Source organism: Helicoverpa armigera, chromosome 18 (genome assembly GCF_030705265.1).
Source record: "Helicoverpa armigera isolate CAAS_96S chromosome 18, ASM3070526v1, whole genome shotgun sequence".
Classification (NCBI taxonomy): Eukaryota; Metazoa; Arthropoda; class Insecta; order Lepidoptera; family Noctuidae; genus Helicoverpa; species Helicoverpa armigera.
In genome coordinates this window covers 8392929-8420622 of record NC_087137.1, presented here as the reverse complement: position 1 = coordinate 8420622, position 27694 = coordinate 8392929, and the positions used below count along the sequence as shown (strand labels likewise).

General features: G+C 38.1%; 1 protein-coding gene and 1 long non-coding RNA gene across 3 annotated transcripts; one reads left to right on the top strand and one right to left on the bottom strand.

The window, feature by feature from the left end:
* Positions 1 to 666: 666 nt before the first annotated feature.
* LOC110377711 (vacuolar protein sorting-associated protein 11 homolog) lies at positions 667 to 27485 on the top strand. Its single transcript, XM_064039285.1, has 17 exons — positions 667 to 860; positions 1072 to 1140; positions 1662 to 1835; positions 2274 to 2426; positions 3035 to 3165; positions 4215 to 4365; positions 4891 to 5328; positions 5605 to 5883; positions 6357 to 6576; positions 7229 to 7451; positions 7839 to 7997; positions 8391 to 8548; positions 8928 to 9009; positions 9442 to 9657; positions 10167 to 10292; positions 23551 to 23747; positions 25592 to 27485. The coding sequence occupies exons 1-17, from the start codon at positions 846 to 848 to the stop codon at positions 25975 to 25977; spliced, it is 3177 nt and encodes a 1058-aa protein (XP_063895355.1). The 5' UTR covers positions 667 to 845; the 3' UTR covers positions 25978 to 27485.
* On the bottom strand, positions 13401 to 14707 carry LOC135118139 (uncharacterized). 2 transcript variants are annotated; one of them, XR_010277381.1, is made up of 4 exons: positions 14450 to 14707; positions 13927 to 14113; positions 13657 to 13776; positions 13401 to 13523 (listed from the first exon to the last, which is right to left on the bottom strand). It is a non-coding gene; the product is annotated as an uncharacterized LOC135118139 (long non-coding RNA). The 2 variants fall into 2 exon arrangements; XR_010277380.1 differs by having other exon boundaries at positions 13408 to 13776.
* Positions 27486 to 27694: the final 209 nt, after the last annotated feature.

The following is a 27694-nucleotide window of genomic DNA, read 5'->3' as shown; positions in this document are numbered from 1 at the left end:
CAATTTACTATTGTTTTATTGATACCTACCTAAATGAGTCATTTATGATAGTTAGGGTCAATTCCCACTGAAAGAGCAGCGGCCGGCAGCGGCCGTAATTGCAAGGGATTGAGCGCGAGCGCGGCGGGCCGCGCGACGCCGCGCGGCGCCGCCCCGCGCCGCGCTCTTACATTTTCCGTGCTCTTACGGCCGCTGCCGACCGCTGCTCTTTCAGTGGGAATTGACCCTTACAATCTTAACATAAACTCAGCTTTTGACCAATTTGCGAACTGGTATCTGGATAATCTGAAACAGGTACCTACGGGTCATTCAAGAGAAATAATAGTACTACACTTCCAGCAAAACTTTTTCAAAATATTATTCTCTTATCTAGTGCTAATTCCACTATGTTGGCCAAGGAGGGGTGTGCATAGTCACACATATGCTTACATTACTGTAGCGCAGTCCCGATAGCTCGACTGTTTAGTAGTTCTCCGAACTGTGCTACTGGCAACATTATTTTCGACATTGACATCTGTCAGGACAAAAAGGGAGGGTGGTTATCGGTTGTACTGACTCTGTTACACGAAGAAACTGTTATTTTATTTTTCATCCATCACTGTCCCGCTCATTGAAATTTCGTATGCCTATCTCTTTTGTTGCCGACCATCTGAAAAAAATATATCGTGTAACGGAGAGATTCATTTATTCAGTCGTTCCGATGATCCGTCAATCAGTGATTATTGTAAAAAAATATTAAATTACTGTTTGCAAAATATCTTGCATGAGGAAAAAGCTGAAAGTTGTTAATTTCAAGTGATTACATCGATAACATGATCATTGCGTGAAATATAAATACGATAACAATGGCATTTTTGGAGGTAATTAGAGTTCATTGATTACTATGTTAGCAAAACGAACAGTTCACGGTCTTTTGTTTGTATTTTAACTTTATTATATCCTGTATCGTTGCACATTTTTAAGTAATTCGTTGTATTTGACCCATGAGCGAGTATTCTTAGGACCAAAATGACCGTGAATCATAAGCCTCTATCTCCTATATTTATATCGTCAAACGTACTTGATTTTCAGTGGCGAAAATTTTCATTTTTCGACATCCACAAGAACGTTGACAATGGAAAAGTAGCAGAATGTTTGCAAGTAAGTGTTTTTCTGTCTACATTGTGTAAATGTCATTCTTAATTCCCAACTAAACCCTGTGCAGATGCCTTATTTATTAAAAAAACGTTTTGCTAAAATGACAGGCATTTCTATTTTATATTCAAGCCTAATATTCCATCACCACAGCTGTGGCTGTAGTTTCCCAAAGAAAGCTTATTCTAGTTGTGTTGTATAAGAATTTTACACATAAATGTGTCTTGCCTACTTTTGTTGTAGAGTACTGCACAATGTAAGAAATAATTATCAGGAATCCAGAACACCATTCACACACCGTTGGTGAGCTATTTATTAGCTTGTCATTGATGCAACACAACAGAACTGATGAACTACATACAGTTTCACATAATATTTGTACATATGTACATATTATAACAGCCAACAAACATGCTCATCACACAAATGTTGACCATACCATTAATAAAACTTCTTAACCTGTTTCGCAGTCTTACTTATAGCAACCTTTACTTGGAAGATAAAATATAATGCTTATTTACTTCCAGGATACAAATGTGACTGCGACAACCAGTGGAAACGGTCATGTGGTGCTGTGCGATGTCACGGGGTGGGCTCACCTGATCTCCCGCTCCTGGGAGGTCACCTCGTTCAAGGCTTATGAGTTGACCGTGACGTTGGCACAGCAGTTGCCACATAATCCTTATCTAGTTACTATTGGGGTGAGTACACTGTTTAAACATGTTTATTTTAATAGGGTGTTCCAATGAAAACCAATGAAGTACTAAATGTGGTCAGTGAGTCGTCTTAGGGGCAAAGTAATGTAAAAACAACCTAGGAGCCATATCTTTTATTTCTTTATTTGATCATAAAATATAATTAGAACTCATTTTTGTATTTGGTATCATTTGTACTGATTATTGTAAAGTTTCAAGAAAATCCATTCTGTACACATAAAACATAAAGTAGTGAAAGGGTGGGCGGATTGGGCCTGTCTTAGTGTACTTTTTTGTCATTCAAAAAGTACTGATTTACAGCCTAGTTTTTATTTTGATACTTTTTGCGCAAACATAAAATGTTTACTTTATCATTTTACAGTATGAGTCCACACTCCATGACTCATGTAGGTATATTTTTTTATATTTCTTATTCCGTTCTAGGAGGACGAACCCGGCGTGAACCCTCTGATCAAGGTGTGGGACTGGTCCCGCAGCGACCGGCACGGCAACCCCACGTGCGCAAGAGTGTCCCGCGCCGTGCCCTCTCATATGAGGCCTACGCCTGCCACTGCACTCGCTGTCCATGATAATAAGGCAGGTTATACTATGGATCTTGGGGATTGAATACTGAAATGACAGTTAATTTTAGTGTCTGGAGGAACATTTTATTTCTAGGCTCATGAAAATACCTATATGAACAATACCTACATGAATATACCTATAGTGAAGAGAGAGCACATTGCTTGTGTCACATAATGCCTTAATTACTTTAAGGTTCTTTTTTGTAACATAAATTAGTGTACTGAATAATTAATATTATTTCAAGATTTATTTTAGACTTTTTAAAGTGACTTAGGGTCAATTCACACTGAAAGAGCAGCGGCCGGCAGCGGCCGGCAGCGGCCGTAATTGCAAGGGATTGAGCGTGAGCGCGGCGGGCCGCGCGGCGCCGCTCTCTTACATTTTCCGTGCTCTTACGGCCGCTGCCGGCCGCTGCTCTTTCAGTGTGAATTGACCCTTATGGTGTCTCTGTTTAAAATGCTATTTACTTTACTTAACTTCAATAGTTGAATATGTAATTTTTATGTGTTTTTTTTTTGTCTATAATATTCCCATACTTTCCATTTATTTACAACATTCTGGTAGTGTTCTATCATTTACAGTGTAAGCTTTTCAAACATATGTTTTGTATTATTTCTCAGAGTCTGATGGCAGTTGGTTTCCTGGACGGGTCCGTGTCACTATTCCGCGGCGACATCGCTCGACAGCGCAGCGGTAAAATGAGGACTTTGCCCGAAACCGGCACAAGTCCTATTACTGCTCTGGCTTTCAAGTAAGTCTTCAATTCATTAAGTTATTATTCACACACTGTTATTACATATGTTTGTAATGACCTGTGTTATAAATAACATTAAGGGTCAATTCCCACTGAAAGAGCAGCGGCCGGCAGCGGCCGGCAGCGGCCGTAATTGCAAGGGATTGAGCGCGAGCGCGGCAGGCCGCGCGGCGCCGCGCTGGGCCGCGCCGCGCTCTTACATTTTCCGTGCTCTTACGGCCGCTGCCGGCCGCTGCTCTTTCAGTGGGAATTGACCCTAATCGTGAAAGGAACAGATAAAGGAATTTAAAATACATAAATCATTGGATATGTCATTCTGCTGTGTGCTGCACTTAAATAAAGAATATTTCTCAATTTAAATGACCTATCACCGAGATTTGCCAGCAATGACAGAATCTCGTGACGTTGATATCCAGGGTGCGCAACATTAAAGGTAGCTTTTCGAACTAAGTATCACTGACGCAGTATCTGTAGCAGTCACCAAAGCTGCATCACGACAGAAGCACAGCATTTCATTGATTTTCATAGAACATCCGTCGTTCCGTTGCGGCGCCACGACTGTCACTTAGGTACTGAAGCGACTGACGTTTAGACGCTCATATCAAAAGATTACCTTAAGGCGTCGTCCTAATTGGGAGCGATCGTGCGATGGCGCGATGCGTTTTTCATCTAAGACGTTGTCCTAATTGACAGCGATTGTACGATGACACGATGCGTTCTCGTCGTTCGATGAATTCAAACATACAGATTTCATCAGAGTGTCCTATTTGAACCTCGCAAGTGAGATAGTGAGATGGTGAGATGAAAAACGCATCGCGCCATCGTGCGCAAACGTTGGAGAAAAGTCGTCGTTAGTAAAATGCTAGTGGGATAGAGGCTTATTTACTAACAGATTTTGTATATAAAATATATATGCTAGTTTTTAAGGTTTATCTATGGGCTATTGATGCCTGAAAATAAAGATGATTTGATTTTGATATAGGCAATTAGAGCGAACAGTAAACTGTGATTGATATACATATTGAGGACATCGTTTCATGGTGCAGAGGCTTGGACAAGCTGTTCGTGGTGTCCCGCGCGGCGGTGGCGGTGGTGTGGCTGGGGTCGGAGCGCGGCGCCACGCTGGACGCCATGGGCGCCGCGCCCGCCTGCGCCGTGCTCGCCAACGGCGGCAGGCTCACCATCGCTAATAATGATGTTAGTGTTGAGTATTTAATCTAGTTTATTCCCCTGTTTCAAATCCAAAGTAATTCCTATATCCAAGTAACACAAAATTCAATCGTGTTGTGTCTTTGTTGTTATTTGTTTGTGAGAGATACAAATACATTATTTTAGGATCATTCAAACGACGGACTAATTATGTTTTTTCTGTCACCATGGCTATTATAGTACATGTCACCCAAAGATAGTCTAGCTTCCCAACAGTGTTTTTTTTTTTCAACTCATTTCGGTAAAGACAGGAAAATAGACCAGTAACGTTTATTTAAGTTACATAATTAAAGATATCACCATCCGTAGCCCACAATTTTACCAGAATCCCTACTACCTTTTTATACATCAAATTTCTACTCAATAGATGCAGCTATCTTCCCCTGAAAGAATAACAAACTAAACACATGTTTGTATTCTTAATATTTTTTAAGTTTGTACACATATACACATACACACTATATTATATAATTGTCTACGTATATCTTACAAAAAATATCCTTTCTATCCCAGGCTCTATACTGCTACACAACAGAAGGACGCGGACCCTGCTATGCCCTCGAAGGCGAGAAAGTTCGCCTAGACTGGTTCCGCAGCTACCTAGTCATCACCACCAACGAGACGCCGAACAAGTCAGCAGCTTCCACCAGCTCGGCCCCAACACCAAAATCCCACCACCTCACCATTCTAGACATACAAAACAAATTCATCGTCTTCTCAAAGACTTTTGATGAAATTGACGCAGTGCTAACTGAATGGGGGTCATTTTATATCCTCACGAAGAATAAAGAGGTTATATATTTGGAAGAAAAAGATTTACAGTCGAAGTTGTCTCTGCTTTTTAAAAAGAATTTGTATGATGTTGCTATAAGGATTGCGAGCAGCCAGCATTATGATGAGAGCGGGTTGACGGAGATCTATAAGCAGTATGGTGATCATTTGTATAGTAAGGTAGGAGTTTTAATTAATAATTTTTATAAGTCATATTCACTTAGATACCTAATTTAAAATAATAATAAAAAAGTTTAGATACCTGGTTCAACATGGTCACTTAAACTTTTTTGTGCACACTGCCATAACAAAATATTTTTTTGAAATAGAATAGTAATCTTTCCATTTTAGTATTAAAAAAAAATAGTTAAAATAACAATGATTTAAGATTTGTCAATATATTTCATACATTATTTTCTTTCTTTCTTTTAATACTAATTTTAATTATCTTTTCAGGGAGACCTAAAAGGCGCTATAGAACAATACGTAAAAACTATAGGCTGGTTAGAAACTGCGTACGTGATCCGCAAATACCTAGAATCCCGTCATCTAGAACCCCTGGTTATTTACTTAGAAGAACTACATAAGAAGAAGGGATGTGCCACGGAGGACCATACAACGTTGCTACTAACTTGTTACATGAAGATAGACCAGCATGACCAACAAGGAAAGTTGAAGGAATTCATCAATTCTAAGGATAAAGCTATCGATTTTGATGTCGATGTTGCTATTAAGGTATGTTTTTTTTGTTTACTATTATATTTTAAAACATATTTTTTTTTGATTATATACGGTTGTATAAGCTAGTCAATAGTCATATCAAAATCCATAAAAACTTAAAATATTAATTTGGAATACCAGAAAAGAGAATAGCAATCTTACAGTATTATTGGAAACTAGCTGTTTTTCCGAATGAACTTCTTTTCCATACCCGGAAAAATATAATCTTCCTATGTTACTCAGGGATAGTCTAGCTTCTCAACAATGACTTTTTCAAATCAGTTCTGTTCTGTTTGGAGCCTTTTGATTACAAACAAATAAAAACTGATACCTCTTTATTATATTTGAAGCAGTACAGATATATTAATTGATGAAAGGTAAGGTAAACCTTAAAAAAATGAAAATCCTAGCGCTAGTGCTTACCAGCAAATCCATAGTTATTTCATAAAACCAAATATCATTTGTCCAAAAACTAATATTTTGTACAGGTGATGCGCAAAGTAAGCGTAGACGACGCCCTCTCTCTATCCGCGAACCACAAGCGTCACGACTGGTTCCTCAAGATGATGATAGAAGACAAAAAGGATTACCGCAAGGCTTTGGACTATATCGTGGAGCTGGAGTTCGATGATGCTGATCTGTATATGAAGAAGTATGGGCATAGGCTGATACAGCATGAACCGGAGGAGAGCACTAAGTTTCTTAAGTGTGAGTATTTTTTATTTACGACTAATCTACCATTACAGGTTTATCTTAACCTAATGCGATAGACAGAACACAATACTGCACAGTAATAATTGAAAACAGAAATCTTAAGTGCTAAAACATAAACAAACAACATCTATAAAATTAAAAGGTACAAACTACCATATAAAATTGTCCAAGACAGTACCATGAAGGTTACTGTAGAAGCTCTATCTATAGAGAAAAGTTAGTGGGTAAAACATAGGAATAGATCGTTATTTGTCAGCAATAACTGTCAATACAGAGTTCAGGTTTCGATGTAAAAGTATTTTTTGTTTCTTATTAACACATTTAAATAAAAGCTTGGCTATGTGAAATTCATTGTTAAGTTTTCAGTCATTATCGGGTACCACGAACAGACTACAACAGTATGTGGACATTCTATTGACAGTTATTGCTGTCCAAATTACAAATAATCTATGTATGAATGTCTGCCTGAATTTCTGTATGTATGTATAATATGTGTATAATATCCCCACTAACTTGTCTCTCTTGTCTAATCTTCTGTAAATAATATATGAAATCAAACAGATAGAATTATTGAAATCCATAGTAAATAAATTACTAGGCATCTGTATCTACGGTTATTAAACTAACATAAGTCCCTTGTCCCCAGTGCTATGTACAGACTACAAGCCCCGCAGCAAGCCGCTGGTAGACGAAGCAACACTGTCTGGTACCCCGCGAGACACACTCTGCGCGTTACCAGACGATTACATACATATGTTCCTGAGCAACTCGGAGAAACTGATCGACTTCCTAGAGCATATGACTAACAGTCAGCAGGACTGTTCGAAGCTTGTGTATGATGCGTTGATTGAACATTATATTCATGTGTGGTGAGTAAGATTTTGTGCTCTAAAAATCTATTATTTTTGTGTTTCTGTCTTTGACTGAGTTATTGTTTCAATATCCCCCTATGTCCAAATATGTTCCTGCTCAAAATATTTGTTCCCGTTATCTTGAAAGTATCAATATTATATGGTCCTTGTCAGATTTCGCTATAGCCCTTCCAATAAAAAAATACATACACTCGAATAGAGAACCTCCTTTTTTAGGATGTCGGTTAAAAGTAAAAGTAATAAAGTCGTGATTGACTTCAAAAGTATTAATTTCATATATGTACTTACAAAGTAATGCTGACCCTATTCTTTGAAAATTTTGGGTAAAATACAATAATTAACATATTTTATATTTGTCATAAAAATATAATTTCAATTTTTTAGGGCAAAATCTCCCGAAAGCGAGAAGAAGGAATACGAAGAAAAAGTTCTTCGTGTGCTCCGTAACCCAGAAGCTAACTACGACAAAGACCAGACGCTCATCATCTGTCAGATGTTAGGCTTTCAAGCTGGCGTGCTGTATCTATATGAAGAGAATAAGCTGTAAGTAGTTTGATTTGTTAAGGGAATTTGTTCTTTATGTAGTTGGATTTAAGGTGGAAATTGTGTTGCTCTTTTGTGTACTTACGACCTTTGTGGTAACGAATGAAATTCAAATATGGAAGCCAGTTTTGTGTTCACTTCGTAAAAGCTAACTGGCTGGTAGCGACCTGTTTTTTTAAATGGAACCGGCTGTGATTCGCTGACATTATAAGCGTACACATGTACATTTATTGTACTTGATGTTTCCGACCCCTGTATACCAAGGCATCCAAGTTGTACATGTACCAGGGCCGCGGTGACACTTTCGAACAACCCCGCAGCCCCCGAAGAAGTCTCGCTGAGTTAGCTGAAGTTTTCACCTGAAATCAACACATAATATTTCCATTGTTCTAGTTGGCGAGCACAAGTAGCCCTCCACCTACGAAGCGGTGATGCTGAAGCAGCCCTAGCAGTGTGCAGACGACGCGGAGCCCTGTGCCCGCGGCTGTGGCTGGACGTGCTGTGGGCGCCGCCGCCGCCGCGCTGCCTGCCCGAGCTGCTCAACGTCATCGGTCTGACATACACTTTGTGTCCATAGTCATTGGTCTGACTTTCATTCTGTACAGATAAAGCGGTGCAATATGTGTTGTCTTTGGTCTGTCATTCATTCTGTAACATATAGCCACATAAGATGTGTAGTCATTGGTCTAATATGCACTCTGTCGTCATACAGCGCCACGACAAATGTAGTCACTGGTCTGAGTTTGAGATAATGTGTAATCATCATGAACTGAAAACCAAAATTTTTATTAAATGAACTCTTCAACGCTGATTCAACCGAATATAGGCAGTCGAAAGACAAAAATAAAATAGGACATACGCGTTTATAAATTTCCAGACAAATGCTGATCAAAACTGACAAGCTTATTATTGTATTTTATTTTTTCGCAGCCAACGAGAAGCTTCTGTCGCCCATTCTAGTCATCGACTGTCTCGCTAGCACACCTACCTACACACTAGGAGATGTTAGAAAGTAAGTACCCACTTATAGGTAGTTCTCGCAATATGACGTTTCGAAAAGATGTGACTGCGATGATGATAATAGATCCATGAGAGTATATATGGGGTGAACGTATTAGAGTACATAGTGGAATTAGTGCAAAGTGATGTACATATGGGAGTATGTTAGTAAGTAGGTATATAAGAGCGACCATAAGAGAGTTATAAGGATAAGTACATAAGATACTATAGAAGTAATTGTTGATGTATTTATGTACTCCCCTTGTGTCAAAGGGGTAGTAAGCAGGGGAAGTATATATTGTATAAGGAGGTACACAGGGGGAGTAGACAAAAAACAAATAACAGTAAAGTCACAAGCAAATTAGAGTTGTCAGCTCACAGTGCGTACTACGGCATATCCGCTGAAAACAAAATGCACTATTTAACACAAAAATTTTCCCCACAGGTACCTGACAGACGTTCTAAAATCCGAGAACGACGTAATCACCCGTGAACAGCAACTATCAAACAAGTACAGAGAAGAGAGCTCTCGCATGAAGGAGCTGACCTCGGTACTGCAGCGACAGCCCGTCGTCTTCCAGTCCTCGCGCTGTGCTGTGTGTAATAAGCCGTTGGAACTGCCTACTATGCACTTCTTGTGTCAGCATTCTTTTCATCAGAGGTATGATGATAATAACTTTTTTTTTTTTTTTTTTAACATATGTTTATCCCTTGTTACATTAGAACAGAAACTGTTTCTAAATATAGACTCTCCGGGTTTATCCAATCTAAATATTTAGTATTGGATCAGGCATTTTGCCATGAAATTCAAATCCGAAAATTTCATGTCTTGTAATGGAGTATTATAGATCCTTCTTAATGTCAATCAGTATGATATAATGATATGACCTTATAGTTATCGGCACGGATAATGAGCTCTCGGCGGAAGAATGGGTATCGCTTTGCGCACTGTACACTTAAGGCAATAAACCAATAAATCACTTCTGCGCATATGAAGGTCAGGGCTCAATATCCTTGCCGATGATTATACTGCATGTGGCAAATTTTCATTTTCTACTCTATCATATTCAGAAAAGGACGTCCCTGAGTCGATATTTGATGTCGTATTTGATGACGTTTATTCGTCAAAGTTTGAATAAATGATTTACTAACAAGCAAATCTTTTCTCAGTTGTTTCACAACATACGCGGAATCAGAAAACGAGTGCGTGGTATGCGCGAACGCGCGGCGCCGCCCCGACTCGCAGCCGCAGATCGCTGAGACCCTACACGCGAGACTGCACAACGAACACGACCCGTGAGTACTGAGCTATCACACTACATATTTCGCACTATCACAATATATTACTTTTCACTATCACACTTCGAAATATCATTCGAAATGTCATTGAACATCCTTGGCAGTCGTTACGGGTAGTCAGAAGCCAGTAAGTCTGACACCAGTCTAACCAAGGGGTATCAGGTTGCCCGGGTAACTGGGTTGAGGAGGTCAGATAGGCAGTCGCTTCTTGTAAAGCACTGGTATTCAGCTGAATCCGGTTAGACTGGAAGCCGACCCCAACATAGTCTGGGAAAAAGGCTCGGAGGATGACACTTCGAAATATCACACTATTAAACTTCATACTGTCACAAAAATACACTTAAAACACACACTATTATTATACACTACATATTACACATCACACTTCACACTATCGTTCATACATAAATGCATGTATTATCTATTTAATTCCAAAGCACTGGAGCTAGGTTTACTTCGTGTACCCCATAGAGCAACACGGAGGGGAGTAGCCATTGCGTTTTTTACCGATACAAAACTGTCTGTCATTTTTTGCGGGGGGAAATCACACATTCTCAAATTCTCACACAAAAACATTCTATGTCACTACGAAACGCACACTCTGACAATTGAAAAATACACTAACAATTTCACACACACATTTAAACAATCCGTGTCATAATAGTATAATAATATGACGCAACTACACTAACAAGTCCTTACACCCATAGCTGTACAACTGTCGATACGCATTATCGATAAATTCAAAAACTCGGTTAGGGAAATTAGCTTTAAATTCAAAGGCAGATATTATTATTGACTTTATTTATTATGTATAATCAAATCACATATAACAAATAAAATTACCATTTTTTTTTAATAACATAAAACTAATCCTTTTTAAAAACTACTGATAAGATACTGATACGGAACTATCACTGGTTTTTAAAATGGATTAATTTTCTATAAATATGACGAATACATTTTTGGGGGTTTGTTTTTTTCATTAAGAAAGAAATTCTTGTATCAGCATATTTTTGCATTATTAATCTTGCTAATTCCAAGTTATGATTTGTAAAATCGTTTTCGTGTGAATGGTAACTGATTGAGGGAAACAAGTCTTTGCCAATAAATTGTTTTAAGGAACGTGTCACAACTTCATGTGTGGTACAAGATCGTGTAGGTTTATTGTCGTCACTTAAATGTCTTCTTATGTCTTTTCACAAATCCGGCATAAAAGTATAACTTCTTTTGAGGCATACAGTAACTTTCCTTTGCTTTTCTGGTGAATTAAACTTTTTCATCAATCGGCCCAAGCAAACCTTTAATGCACGTATTGCATTTAATTTTTTTTTTTGTTGAGAAAATAACATATCCCGCTATGTACTCCACAACTTTTTCCGCAAAAGGGGATAAAAAAGTTAGAGCTTCAATCTCATCAATTAAATCGTCAGTAAAATTATCAAAATTGTGTTCGTCAGTAGCGTCATTGCTATTGTATTGTCGTACTGTTGAAGCATTAATTTTTTCTAGTGCAGATGTGCAATTCAGTATCGTAATTTTTTCCAATGGAATGCAGTTCGTTCCGTTTCCCGTTTGTGTTAATTCTGTATTAACAAGAATTTTTTTATAAATTGCTTCAAACTGGGAGCTTGAGGGATTATCGCAATAACCACCATGACTCCTTACTATGGAAAAAAATAGTTCGAGGTGATCTTGGCTTATCCTATGTAGTGGCATATATTTGAGGCCATTTTGTTGGTTTTGTATTAAATCTCGAAAGATAGATTTGGTACTCTCAATGCAGATCAAAAATCCTAAAAAACCCGTGTATCGAGGAGAATCTACTAATTTAATTTTATGCGACTCCCCGTTGCGTTTCTTTACATGGGCTGATAAGCTCAACAAAAGCTTTTGAGCTTCATCCATTTTTCGAAAAGCTTTCTCAAAGTTTTCATGGTTTAATGCTCTTTTATAACCAGTTTGACGTGACCGGGAATCCAATATATCAAAAACGTCGTTTATCAGTGAAATAAACTTCGCAGTTGCAGTTGATCCATTAAACTCCGATAAATGTAATTCTTTTCACAAAACAAAAGCGCATCAGCAACACTTCCGCTGAACAATTGTGCTGCAAGGCGAACATTCATTATTTTGTTTTGTAATAAATGTGATTTGCTTTTAATTTGTTAGCCATGTAAAATAATTCTTCTTCCTGTATTTTATGTAATGCTTCCACAAATAACCATTGAATTTTATTTTCATTATCATCGTAAAAACATTTGTAGTCACAAAAAGTGTTTCTAATTAATTTTAACATGTGACTTGGATCTAAAAAAAAGTGAACTCGTTGCCCCGTTGTGGGATCTAATATAGTAGTTTGCAATTTATTTGCAACTAAGCAGCAACCCAGTTCCGTAGCCATCGCTAAATTTGCTTTTGCGCCGTCACACGTTAACGCTTTTATTTCTATTCCGGTTTCATGTACTAATTCAAACGCTTTAGTTACAAGTTGAGCTTTTAACTTAGCACTTGTACCTTTAACTAAAAAATATCCGATTGGGACTTTCCATGGAGTATTAATGCCTACTAATAGAAAAACTAGGACATCTGTAGCTTCATCTGTATTATCAGTTATTAAATCGAAACCATAATCAATATATCCGAATCGTCTGTCACCACTTGGATTGTCATGTGATTGTGTCTTTATTTTCATTTCATCGAAAACTAAAGTACAGTAAATTTTACTATGTGGATTGGCATCGGCTTTATATTTTAAGGCCGCCAAGGCTTCTTTGGTAAAACCGGGCCGTCCATCAATATTACTATACCATTTAGTTAAAGTACGCGGAGCAGGTAAACACGTCCCAAACGTTTTACGAACATACTTGTAAGCTTTGGGGGAATAAAAGTTGAGAGTTAGAGCAAAACACCTCAGTTCTGGTGAATACTTGGCTCGTGAGAGCTTTCCACTTTACATTTCTTTAATTGACGCTTAATAAGCTCTGCTTCTTCAACGCCTATTTTTCCAGGACCATCCTTTCCTCTTTATCTATCAAAGCTTTTTCATCTAAACTCTGAAGAATTTCTTCTAGCCCAGCAACTTTTTCTTTAAGAAAAGATTTTAGCTTGTAGCCTTTTAATTTTTTTTTTCTGACAATCTAATTGTTGCTGCATTTTTCTTTTTCTTGGTGTAAGTGCAGTAGTGGGAATTGAAGCAGATTTTTTAGATGTTTCCTTTGACTGAGTCTGAAAACAAATGAATAAATAATTATCTCTTATCATATCTTTACATAATTTACTTAATCTCAACAGTAAAATAGAAGGAATGACAAATTTATCAATATGCGATTCTACAATAAACGATTTAAAAACAACTCACATTTTGAGGAGTTGACGATCTACACGGTGATGTCAATGAATTAGGAATAGTCCGAGTGTCATTAATGGGCCCATTAGATGATAACCTCTCATCTGGTATATTTAATGATTGTCGATGATTCTGGAAAATTAGATTAAGTTTAAAATGTAGGCTTCATTTCACCACTATGACTAACGTCAACGAGGTACATCATGTGGAATGTACTATTCGTTTACCTAAGCTAGTATTATATTATCTATGACCTTGCACATGAATAAAATAAAAACTTACGGAACAAATACAGTTGGCGGTTGGTTTGGCGCCATCGACTAATCTCCTCCTATTGTTCGCCAACACTTGAAAGTCAGAGGTCTTAAAATGATTTGAGCAAATGACACTATTTCTTGTGGGAATCCAGGTTGGTCTGTTATGAGAAAATGTCTTCCATATATTTCTTAAATTTGGATCTTTAGGAAACCTGCAATATATAAATAAAAACACATTATATGTAGTTGACGTTCTCACTCAGTAATTTTATTTAAATCAGAAAACCTAATCTCAAAACTTTCTCCGATTTGACTTGACCTTTCTCATTTTCATCGATAACTATCTACAAACAAACCGGCAACAACACTCGCTCGGTGACAGCGAATTCTAGGAAAAAGACTCGGATCTGTCGCTCGACCGATCCGCGTTTTGTATGAAGACGCACGGCCTTAGTTGGTAAACAAATCCGAAACAACACGATTGATAATATTGCAGTTTTTAAGTTTATAAGAAGTAAATAGCAATAACGTAATTAAAAATTACTTACATATGAAAGGTAACGCCATCTTTTTGTAAATTTGACGTGGCAGATCTCTTTTTGCAGCAAAAAACAGAACAATTCGGCATTTTTTACGACGACGTCGATTCACTCACGCAACTAGATTTAGTCTAGCGAATAGTTTAGTTGCAACTAGTTTTATTGTACGCATAGGACCATTTGGACTTGTACTTTGACAGAGGGGAACGCCTGTGTATGGCTACTCCCCTCCGGTCCGCCGGTGGCCTGTGTTGCTCTATGGTGTACCCCTATGACGATTTTACTGAAGCAAAATGCGTAAGTGGCTGTCATCAGTGACCTTATATCCAATGATTATTATATGTTTATGATTCTTAGCTGTTACACAATAGTAGAAATTGTTCTTTCCAGTGTTTTATTGCATTCAATTACATTCCTACTAGGAATTTTATCTGTAATATATATGAATGGTTCTATGGAAAATTGCTATTGCTTTCAAAAGAACACAATAATATCACGTGGCGATGTCTTTGTTGATTCAGCTGGTATATAAACTAGTAGTATACACTCCTCGGCCTCCATAAACTACTTCAGTGTCTTACTCGTAGACCACAGTAACGTACAGTTACTAATAAATTAACAATAAAAAAATCCTTCAAAAACAGTCATCATGATTATGGGAATAATTGGTCTAATCGCGATCGGCCTTAAACTCTGGGTTATATATTGAAAAAAAAAAAATAACAATAATAATTTAAAATGTAGTCCGTTAATGCAATTCTGCAATTAGTCTTCTAGTTTAAGGTTTTAGTATTTTTTATAAATCGTTTCTTTTTTTAATTGTTGTAAATCCTATAAGTCGGTCCGTCATTCAAAATGGTTCTACATTCAAAAATGAAAAAAAAAACAATCGGATTACAAGTTGTGACGTAACAACCGATCGAATCGTGAATCAGTCAGTTGGTGGCGCGTGCGCCGTCATGTTGTCTTATCGCTATCGGATTTAAACATCGAATATTCTACGCGATTACGTGTAATTATTAAAACGAGTATAAATATGTATTTATCGTTATTTAAAGCTGTGGCTATTCCTCCGTTTTCTTGGTGTTTCGCTAACAATGGGGATGACAGGTATGGGTGAGTGAAATGTTATATCATTTTAAAGAAAACTATATCTTTCTTCTCTCTATGTGATCTTCAGAGTATAGCAATTTTGTCTAAATAATTACATCATTTTATTTAGATTTTTTTTTTAATTTCATATTATTTGTTTTGATCTCTGTGGGAGACAAACATTATTATTTATTGCTGTAGTTATGGGATTTTATAAACATCATTTTTTTTATATTTTACATTGAACTCGTTTCCCACGTAAAAAAAAATAACCACCAAATTATTATATACCACTAAGTAAAAACATCGGCCTCTTGATCACTAGCAAAAAAAAATGCATTTCCAAGTCAAGGTAAGAATCGTGTTTTTGTTAATAACAAGCGATAGGCTATCGGCGAGATTTATGGTTTTATCGCTTTTAAAACTGTACCTAACAACTAACAGTTATTACCATTTCCATTACTAACCGTTACTGTAATTAACTGTAACCCGATAATGTATGTACGTACCAAATGCCCTTATTTCGATAACGGTTTTTTAAATTAGCCTATTTTATTGACGTAAGTTGTTATGTATGTAAAATATCTAGAGGAAGTCTGGACTTGAAAGTCATGAATCTCCAATCGTTCTTGATTAAGAGTGATCGTAACCCTCATTCATTCTCTATATGAGAACTATGAGAAGGGGCAAGTGCTCAGCTGTAGGATAATGAAAAAGCTTATAATGATGAACTGCCTCTGGTTTGACTGGGAACCGTCTATCAAAATCTCCCAACAATGTTAGGGTCGGCGGCTTCCTCTTTGATAGTCTTTACGACTAGTCAGAAGACAGAAAGTCTGACAACCAGTGTTATAAAGCAGTGTCGGGTTGCCCGCGTAACTGAGTAGATTAGGCGGTCGTTCCTTATAAAACACTAGTACTCAGCTGCATCCGGTTAAACTGGAAGCCGACCCCAAATTGCGTAAAAGAGAAGGTTATGATCTGGTGTCAAACTACTGTTTTCGTATAAGACAATGGGCGACAGTGCATTTTCCCTCGACTCATGTTTTGGTAAGCAAGTGATCGTAAGACATCCTTTCGGACGGCGTTGGGTTTCGACTTGTTTTATAAATACCTATCTGTACCGGATTGATGCGCCGGTACTTGAAAGTTAGCGTATTGTGTGGCCTGCTTGCTAGATTTGATGATGAGTGTAGGTGAAATATGGCGAGAAATAAAAGAGAGATGCGTACAGTAAGAAGCTATGCAGCGATGTATTTTTCTAAGCGTTACATTATTCGAGGACAGTGGGGTAAGGGAACAATATTGCGACCAATAGTGGCGAAATAAATTTGCGTGTAATTGCGATGTGGAGCACGCTGATTGGAGAAGCTTTTCGGCAGTGTTGGCTACCTAAATAATTAGCGAATTTAGCTGCGATTCCGAACATGCCCGCGGCCTTGGAAGCAGTCGCTTTCAAAAGGTTCCAGTTGCGACATCATCACTGGTCTTGGTCGTCCTGCAGGAGAGGGCAAATTTTTGCGTAAGCCCGTCGCACCACGCCCGAAGCTGTTTGTAGATCAGCCACTCTGGCAATCCCATCCTTGCCTGAGATAGTACGAAGAACTCGGCCCATGCTCCATTTCAAAGGTGGCAGGTTGGAATCCTTTATCAGGACAAGTGCGCCTTCCTTCAACTCGGCCTTGTTGTCGGTCCACTTTGTCCGCACCTGCAACTCACTTATATATTCTTTGGACCATCGTGTCCAGAAATGTTGGCGCATTTGTTCTACCCTCTGGTAACGTTTGAGTCTATGCGCAGGAATGTCATTAATATCGTCGCCAGCAGGAGTAGTTAGCGGTCGACCAACCAGAAAGTGGGCAGGAGTGAGAGGACAAAGGTCTTTAGGATCTGGAGAAAGTGGGGATAATGGTCGGGAATTAAGGACTGCTTCTATTTGTGATAAGACAGTGCTTAACTCTTCAAAAGTAAGGTGCGCATTCCCTACCACACGGCGTAGATGAAATTTGCAAGACTTTACTCCTGCTTCCCACAGACCACCAAAGTGAGGCGAATATGGAGGTATGAACTTAAATTTTATTTGCTGGCTAGTTGCATATTCTATTAAATCAGAACTACACCTACCAAGAAACTCCTTAAAATCGTTCATCAAGCCAACAAAGTTTCGACCATTGTCTGAAAATATTTCTATCGGCTTTCCACGCCGAGAAATAAACCTATTGAGTGATAGTAGATATGCTTCAGAAGTGAGATCACTGACCAGCTCTAAATGTATTGCCCGCGTTACTAAACAAACGAACAAACAAATATAGGCTTTAGAAGTTCTAGCTCCGCGACCTTTGCGATTAAGTATAAGAACTGGCCCGCAATAATCAACGCCACAACGATAAAATGGAAAAGAAGCGGTTATCCTCTCCATAGGTAGATTGCCCATTTGTGGCGTAAGAATTCTACCCCTGATACGGTTACAAGTAACGCAAGCATTCACTACACGTCTAGCTAAACTCCTGCCCCCCAAAGGCCAAAATGTTTCGCGTAAATTATAAAGTAATGCCTGAGGCCCAGCATGGAGTAGCTGTAAATGCTCATGACGAAACAGTAGCAAAGAAAAATAATGCTTACTTGATATTAAGATAGGGTGCTTTTTATTGTAACTAAATTCATGCGAGTCACATAAGCGCCCACCTACGCGAATAATTTTATTGTCGTCTAAAAATAAATTTAATTTGGCTAAATTACCTTTAAATGTACATTGCGAACTATTGGATAATAAATTATATTCAGTTGGATAACTTTCCATCTGTGACCACCGTATTAAAACTATTTGAGACTCATTCAATTCATCAACACTAATGATGCCTGTACGTTTATTATTTTTATTGCGAATATTGTAAATGAAACGTAACGCATATGCCACCGCACGTTTCATGCGCTTAAGTTGTGAAAATCGATTAAACGAGAAATATGTTGAAGCATCATGAGTTACGAATGAAGAAATAGCTGGCCTAACTTCGGGAAGATTTTCATCTGCGTCTATGACATGGTGATCGTCCAGTGAGAACATAGCACTTCTCAAAAACTCTGGACCTTCCCACCACAATTTGGAAGAAGCAAGTTCGTCTACCTTCGAACCTCGTGAAGCCAGATCAGCCGGATTCTCCTTAGTCCTCACGTGGCGCCACTGAACATCTTGTGTGAGTTCATGAATCTCCACCGTCCTGTTCTGAACAAAGGTTTTTAACTTGTTTGGTGACATACGCAACCATCCGAGTACTATGGTTGAGTCTGTCCAAAACACTATGTTCTTAAACTCACAACGCAACGAACTACGAACCTTATCTAGTATTTTAGCACCTAGTAAAGCACCGCAAAGCTCTAGACGCGGTATACTTATAGGTTTGAGTGGCGCAACCTTAGACTTTGCGAAAAGAAGCCTAACTGTAACTGTGTTATCCTTATTAACTGTACGAATATATATGCATGCGCCATACGCTGTCTGTGAGGCATCACTGAATACATGCAATTCTATAAACATAGGCTCACTACCTATAGCGTGGCGAGGAACACGGATTGCGTCGAGCGCTTCTAAAGAGGTAACAAACCGGTTCCACGTCCGCGCGACATTAGATGGAACTATGTCATCCCAACCGATTTTAAGAAGCCATAATTGCTGCAACAATACCTTTGCGATAATAATCGTTGGACTTAACAAACCAAGTGGGTCGAAAATTTGTGAAATGCTGGATAATATACACCTTTTAGTGACAGGTTTATCATTGGCAGTAATCTGAGTATTAAAATAAAACGTATCATTAACATTATTCCAGCTTAAGCCTAATGTTTTAGTGCTTATATTTTCGTTAGATTTTATTTCTATTGAACTATCTACTAATAAGTCGGTATCGGGACATGGAAAATTGTAAACCCATTTGCGAAGGGGAAAACAACCCGCTTGTAATGTGCTTTGAATATTCTTACATAACTGCAGTAAAACAAGCCTGTCATCATTGCCAGTCAACAAATCATCTACGTAAAAATCTTCTGTAACTACCCTCCGAATTTCAGGGTCAGAAGATTCGATACCTAGCTGTTTCAAACACCTAACGCTAAGAAACGGTGCGGATGCGGTTCCGTAGGTAACGGTGTTCAATTGATATACTCCCAATGGTAACGATGGATCATTACGCCACAAAATCATTTGCAACTTGCGTTGGTCTTCTGCTACCCAGCAATTTCTAAACATTTTCTGAACGTCTGCACACACGACAAACTTGTGCTGTCGAAAACGTATAAGAATACATACCAAATCACCTTGTATCGGTGGTCCAACTAATTGCAAGTCGTTGAGTGACTTACCTGATGTCGAGGCAGCACTAGCATCGAAGACGACGCGTAACTTCGTTGTAGTGCTGTGCTCCCTAAACACGCCGTGATGCGGCATGAAATAGCACGGATGTTCATAGCTGCTAACTGGACTCATATGGCCTAAGTCCAGGTATTCCTGCATGAAATTTGTATATAACAATTTATAATCAGGAGACCGCTGTAAACGTTTTTCCAAGGCGTAAAATCTACGTTCAGCTTGCGTATACGATTCGCCTAAAACATCAGGTGACTCTTTAAACGGAATGCGTACATGAAACCGTCCCTCACTATCACGCGTAGTAGTGTGAATGAAATGGTCCTCACACATACGTTCTTCCTGAGTCTGCGTGTCCCTGAGTTTGGGCAGCTCCTCAAGCTCCCAAAATAAGCGTAGTTGCGAATCTAACGAATGACTGAAGTTACAGTGAATACGACCTGCATTTCGCGTATTGTAAACAGAGCCAGAAATAATCCACCCTAACTTGGTATTCTGCAGATAAGGCCCGGTGGGAAGCCTCATTTTGCCTTCCGCTAACAAGTCCCAGAACCTATCTGCGCCTATAAGTATATCGATACTTTTAGAATCAAAAAATAACGGATCGGCTAGTCTTATGTTGTCTGGAATACAGAACTGCGCGTTTATTTGACATAAGGCCGGCATCGTTGAAGTTATTTGTGACAATACAAAACAAGTTATGCGTGTTTTGAATTCATTATTGACTCGCGATTTAACTTCAACGCTACAAGTTTCCGAACATTGTAACAATGAATCACCGACACCCCTAACTTCGTAATTAGACAGTGACGTAGTAACGTTAAGTATATTGCAAAACGATTTAGTTATGAAGCACCTCTGACTACCACTGTCAAGAAGCGCGCAAGCTTGATGATAAACACCGTGAACGTCGGCTACCTCGACTAATGCGGTTGACAATAACACGGAGTGCACATCTATATATTTATTATTATGCGTATGTGAGTTGTTTACGAGAATAGGAACCGGTTTACCAGTCGAGGGAGCGGGGACGCTCGGCCCTGCGCTTGCACCACTGGCGTTAGGATCATTAGTCACAATATGCGAATGGAGCGAGACTAGACCATCGCTACTATCATTATGAATTAATGAGTTATGTTTACGGTTGCACTTCCTACATGGCCCAAACATACACTTATCAGGCGCATGTCCCGAACGTAAACAATTCTCGCAAAGTTTGTGATCGCGAATTAATTTCAATTTAGCGTCTAAGTCACTATCGATAAACTGTTGGCAAGAATAAAGTGGATGAGCGCCGTTGCATTTTAAACAAGACCTTTTAAAGCGAGGCGTGCGACTGTCGTTAGACTTAACGTGTGTGGAAACATTGCAGTGTGACGTATTATGTGAATGTGATTTATGTTTTTTATTTTCGTTCAGTGTACTAGTAGTTTGTTCTTTGCTGTGTGAAAGCTGCAAGGTTTCCAACATATCCGCCCTGTCTTTAAGGAAACCAATCAACTCATTAACCTTAATTATGCGTTTAGAATTATTATCGCTCGGAAACAGTGAACATTTGTGTGTCTCCCACTCGCGCTCAGTGGTTTTATCTAGTTTGGAAACTATAATGTAGTTAATAAGCGTATCCCACTGATCGGTAGGCTCGCCTAGGATTTTAAGTGCACGTAAATTCTTAAGTATCGTGTCAATAAGTTTACGAAGGGAAACGGGCGACTCTTTAGACAACGAATCAATGCTAAACAAGGCCTTCACATGGTTGTGCACTAAAAGTCGGTTGTTATTGAACCTATTTAGTAGTAGTTCCCACGCCACAATATAGTTGTCCGAGGAAAATTCCACCGAGTTAACAACTAATTCGGCATTACCTTTTAGAGAGGACTTTAAGTAGTGGAATTTTTGGATATTACTTATGCGTTTGGAATTGTGGACCAGCGAGAGAAAAGTGTCGCGAAATTCAAGCCAGTGCTCATACGAACCGTCAAAGCTAGGCAGTGTTATTGTAGGAAGTTTCACGGATTGCGGTTGTTCACTACAACAATGTTTAGCGTCTGTAACCTCGCCCTCAACAGTCTCGGTCAGAAGGGACTCCGCATGGGCTAATATGCTATAATAAGAATTTTCAAACGCTTCTCTATGATCTAGCTGGTCAGCCATGTCACTATCTGATACACATTCTTCTATCTGAGCCTGAACTTGATTGAACTCGGCATATAAACTAGCAGCTCCTTTTATGCGTAATTTTAAATCAATTCGTACGCGCGAGGACGAAAAAAGGTCATCGTTATTTTCAAATGAATTTAAATAATTTGAGAACTTGGTGAGTCTGCCTTTTATGATGCCACGTTTTCGCACTAGTTCTCGGAGTAAATTTTGATTTCCTGCTAGATTAGGGGACCTATCGCGAGACTTAGAATTAGCACTATCGACAGCTAATGTTAGGGGAGATTTATCGCGTGACTGTGCACTTTCTACGGTAGCCATTTTGGTGGTCGGTGAAAATAGGAGTACTCACGGTTGGAATGCCAGAAGACCGCGTCTGCACCGATAACGACGACCACAAGTACGCGCTCGTAATGAACTTGTTCAGCACACTGATGCGAGCACTGAAATCAGTTGAAGCACTGGTATCACAAAGAGAACAAGGAGGTGATGGAGAAAAGAAAGGATGGTTGGTCCCACCAGATTGCGTGCGTGTGATGCCCGATGAGCTCCCAATCCGTTATCTATTCCCTTTTGCGCTTAGCCTCCAGGTAGTCCTGAGTCCAGTCCAGTCTTCTCGAGCTAGCAAAGCGGCCACAGCGGTGAACGTATTCCGTAGGATGCTGATACTTGGATCCGGCTCGAAGGACCACATGTACCGGATTGATGCGCCGGTACTTGAAAGTTAGCGTATTGTGTGGCCTGCTTGCTAGATTTGATGATGAGTGTAGGTGAAATATGGCGAGAAATAAAAGAGAGATGCGTACAGTAAGAAGCTATGCAGCGATGTATTTTTCTAAGCGTTACATTATTCGAGGACAGTGGGGTAAGGGAACAATATTGCGACCAATAGTGGCGAAATAAATTTGCGTGTAATTGCGATGTGGAGCACGCTGATTGGAGAAGCTTTTCGGCAGTGTTGGCTACCTAAATAATTAGCGAATTTAGCTGCGATTCCGAACACTATCATTCCAGGTGACACAATGGTTATTGTTGGAAAGTTATGTCGGTATTTATTTTTATTTGAAAACGAGGATTTTTTCATATTTTTTTTATCGTGATCGTCCACTTGAATTTATCTCGAATAGGTTGTCGACAATACAAGGACCAGCACAAAAGCAAAAAAGTCTAGAATAGCTATCACCTCTTTGCAAATAGTTCTGGCATTCTTTGACAGCTTACCTTCTACCATGTTGGTAGTTCTACAGTGATAGATTACCAAAGTAGACCACCGTCACACTCCACACAAATATTATAAAGGTGAACGTTTGTATATTCAATACTCCTCCAGGCATATACGACAGAACCGATTCTGTAGAAACTTGACAACGATTGAGCTTATATGAGAATCATATAAAGGCAATATTTTAACCTAGTGCGAGAAGTAATAGTTCTTTCGGGACACGGGTGAAACTTCAATAGCTAGTAGGTATCATAACATCCCCCATCTTTTTCACAGTTACGCAGTGGTATCAGAGTACTACGGGCGCGGTCTCTTCAACAAGTTGACCGTCGTGACGGAGGGAGGCGTGGTGGAGCCCCCGGCCCCAGCGCCCCTGGCCCCAGCCCCGGCTCCTGTGCCTGCCCCGGCGCCGCAGCCCTACGGTCCTGGTGCTGAAGCTAAGCTGAGGCAGATGGAGGGACAGAGTAAACAAGGTAAGGAGATTTTTTTTATTGCTATCGGCATACTGGATCGAGAAAACACGTGCTTTTAAGGTGCTGTTGCTAGGGAGTTTGTTGCGCCACTTTTTCCCATTAACAAACACATGGGCAGTGAACGGACTCATTTAAAATATAGATAGTTCAACTCAGATTTGCGCGCGGCCCTATGTGTGCGTCGGCTTGTAAATATACAACTTTCATTCGTGTGACAGTGACGTCGTCCGAGCATGACGTGTTCTTATCACTTTTTCTTATGGGTACAGTCGTTTACGAAAATACTAGTTATTCACGGAGAAATTATTAAGGAGTCAGATAAAGCGTTTCAAAAAAAAAAAAACAACATTCAAAGCTTTTTATTATTAAATATAGTTTTTCATTATTTTCTCATGAGTCTTTTCAAATTGACATTGACAGTATCTAAGAATTAAATACTCCTTACATATTTTCTAGCTCGGGGTACGCCGACAATAAATAAAAGTGTGGACTAAGAATGTAAAAAGAGGTTTAACCTAGTATAATAATGTAAACAAAATATGTAGGGAATTTCAAAAAATTATATTGCTGCGCATAATGTCGACCAAAATAACAAAATAATGAAACTCATAAATGAACGTTTAAGTCAAATTGATGATGGGATGTGGCGTAATACTTGTCGACATGTACAAAAGAAAAAAGAAGAATACTATAGACATTTTGACATGGAGTCAGAATTTATAATTCACCTTGGAGAGTAGCGAATCCGAAAATTCATCATTTGATTTTTCAAATAGCGATTCATAATCATTATAAATAAATAAACATTAAATTACGTAATAACTGTTTTTCTTTAAACACCCGTATACAACCCCTACATAACTGTATTGTACCCGACTGTACCTCTTGTCACACACACAAAGTCACTGTATATGTACAAGGGTTACCCACACATAAGGCCGCGCGCACGACTGAGTTGAACTTACTATACCAAGTTTAAATAAATTAAATGATTTTCCACCTTATTATAAAACGTGGTTTTTAGAAGTACCCGCTTTAGTAATAGCTTTAGTCCACTGATTTTGTTGATTTTGGGACATTGGTTTAAAGGTGGTACAAAGGCTGGTACTTTTTTTAACCCACGTTTTAGTTAGAGTAAAGTGGTTTGAGTTAGTTTATATAGCCTCTCTTCACAAACAGAAGTTTCAACATTTGTCAACCTCCTAATTAATTTTCCTAATTAACTTCTAAAATAAATTAAATATTTACCACATTACCACATAAGAAATAAAATGAAAAGCCTGTGTTCGTGTAGTTTCTTGTTCGCAATAGTATTAAATAGAATGGTTTCTTTGTTACACTAATAACGATCGATTTAAACACTTGATAGGAATCTGCTATTTTTAGAGATAACAAAACTGGTAATAAAATGTCAAGTATAACCATAACTGCTGTATAGTTTTAAATAACTTGTAAATAGTGTTACGAATACCATTTCAAACTTGTTTTGAATTTCTAATCATTAATTAATATTCACTTATCAGAACTGATTTAATTTGAATAGAATATAATTACCAACGGCTTTTCGGTGAAAAATATATAATTTGGTTTTGGTTCCAAACACTACATAGTATAAAATAATTGAGCCCACGGAACTGATTTTATAGCCGATTTAAAAAAAAAACTATAGTGATTTAGAGGGAAGAAAGGTTTTAGTATATTATTATACCCGTATGAAGCCGAAGCGAGTCGCTAGTGTCACATACTATGACAATAAATATAAAAGTTAACATTTACTGTCTTTTGGTGCCCTATGTTTGTTAAACATTTCAAAATTATCTTATAATTTGTTTTACTATTTCCAGTATACGTAGCAAACGCAGCAAAACAAGTAGCACCGAAAGGCACAACAGTAGTCCCAGTACCAGAAGGCAGAATGAGACTCATCGAGCAACAACGATACAGTTCCAGCTTAGAAGCCAACCTCAACAAGTTGGAACCAGTTCACAAACCGTCCCCCTACTCCTCCCCAATGACGGCCAAGAAACGCTTCGAAGAAAAACCACAAAGTACCGGAGTATCTCCTGTAGTACAGAACATATCTTCGGCAATAAGCAACGGAGCTAGTAAAAACCCTTTCGAAGACCCGTACGATGAAACTAAGAACCCGTTTGCGGAAGAAGCGACGGAACCCACGAACCCGTTTAGCGAGGACGACGATTATGATAGCAATTATAATCCGTTTTCGTGAAGTGCCACGTGATTGGTGACTTTTGTGATGTTTTGAGGCTGTTTAGCTACGTTTTTTCAGTACCGAATGATAAGTACCTATGTGCAAATACATAGAGTATTTATTCTATTTGTGTACTGTGCTCAATAGTGCTGCAAAGTTTATCATAAAGCGCTTAGTACACGGGGCAACTTCACATGACACTTTTTTAATAGTAAAGTTGCTATGAATGCGCAAAATCCCATTTAATAATACGATAAAAGCAGTTGTCAGCTACTGTAATAGTTGCTCCATGTTCCAAGCCCCTAAAATAAATTTTTGGCTACTTTTTTTTAATGTATGGCAAAATTAAGCAAACGGACTGCATGTATATAGTGTAAACAAATGTATGTTGCTTTATTAAAGTACCACGAAACGAAAAAATATGTAAAAGTGTAAATATCACTTTATATTGCACTGCTAAGCCTCAGCTAATGTATTTTGTGGGCGTTGCTGATCGGTAGCGATTTGTAACATTGACGAGCGCAAACCGTCGCAGTTAGGAAAGCCAAAAAGTTTGGTGCCTTATGTATATAATGTTAAAATGCCTAAAATGTATTAAAATTCCATCAATCAGGAATTTCTTCAGTCTTACCTCTTTCCTTAATAAAATATGGACTGCAAATGATCTTCAATAAAGTAAATTTTAATAATATGACTCGCATCTTTCATAAATTATGCAATATTTTAAATCACCTTTCTTTAAACTTCTTGCAATGAAAGAAACGCTAAAAGACTGCAATGGATTTTATAACAATAGATCATTATTTCACGTATTTTTGTTTTATAGAAAGCATGCTTTAAGTCAATAGAGAATATATTTGATTATTACGATTTATTTATACCGAACAATAGATTCATTTATTAACAAATCTTCATTAGTGCTATTGTCGTAATATTTAATGTTATGTATGTAGTTACTATAATATAGGTCTGATTACTTCAAATATAATATATTCTTTTGTAATGTTATTTTTCATGTATAATTTTGACTTGTTAGAAATTACACATTTTATTTTAACCTAGTCAAAATAAATCCAAACTAATATTATAAATGCGAAAGTAAGTCTGTCTGTCTGTCTGTCTGTCTGTCTGTCTTTTCTTCACGCCTAAACTACTGAACCGATTTGTGTGAAATTTGGTACAGACATAGTTTGAAACTTGAGAAAGGACATAGGATAGTTTTTATTACAGAAAATAAAAATAAAAAATAAAATTTATTACGGACATATAGCGCCATCTATTGGTCAAATCAAAAATCTGCTGGTAGTCACTATTCCACGCGAACGAAGTTGCGGGCAAAAGCTAGTATGATATATTATTATACTACGTTGAATATCGTGTCTCAAAATGTATTGTGAAATATTTATACATTCCTCAATAATTTTCAATATTACACGGACACTGAGTAAACTATGTAAGTACTGTATTTAAGCGATATCCGTTTTGTATCATTATTATGTGATAATAAAAGATATAATGTAAGTTATTATTTGTCTTTTTTTTTTACGAAATTGCCCAGGCAATTTAGGAAAAGAAAGGTGCTTAATATTTTATTTATAATGGTAAACCCAACCAAGGTTCCACCAAAATTTTTGCTCTGAGCGTTTTTTTTGTTATTTCAAATGTCTTCTCTCTATAGACTATAAATGATATCACAACTTATAAACGCTATCACAGTCAGGAACTGTCATTTACC

Bases quoted from the DNA above. Each gene is read 5' to 3' on its own strand.
- LOC110377711 (XM_064039285.1), top strand. The intron at 2,427-3,034 runs GCAGGTTATACT...ATTATTTCTCAG, and splicing joins TCGCTGTCCATGATAATAAG to AGTCTGATGGCAGTTGGTTT. The intron at 5,329-5,604 runs GTAGGAGTTTTA...TTATCTTTTCAG, and splicing joins GTGATCATTTGTATAGTAAG to GGAGACCTAAAAGGCGCTAT.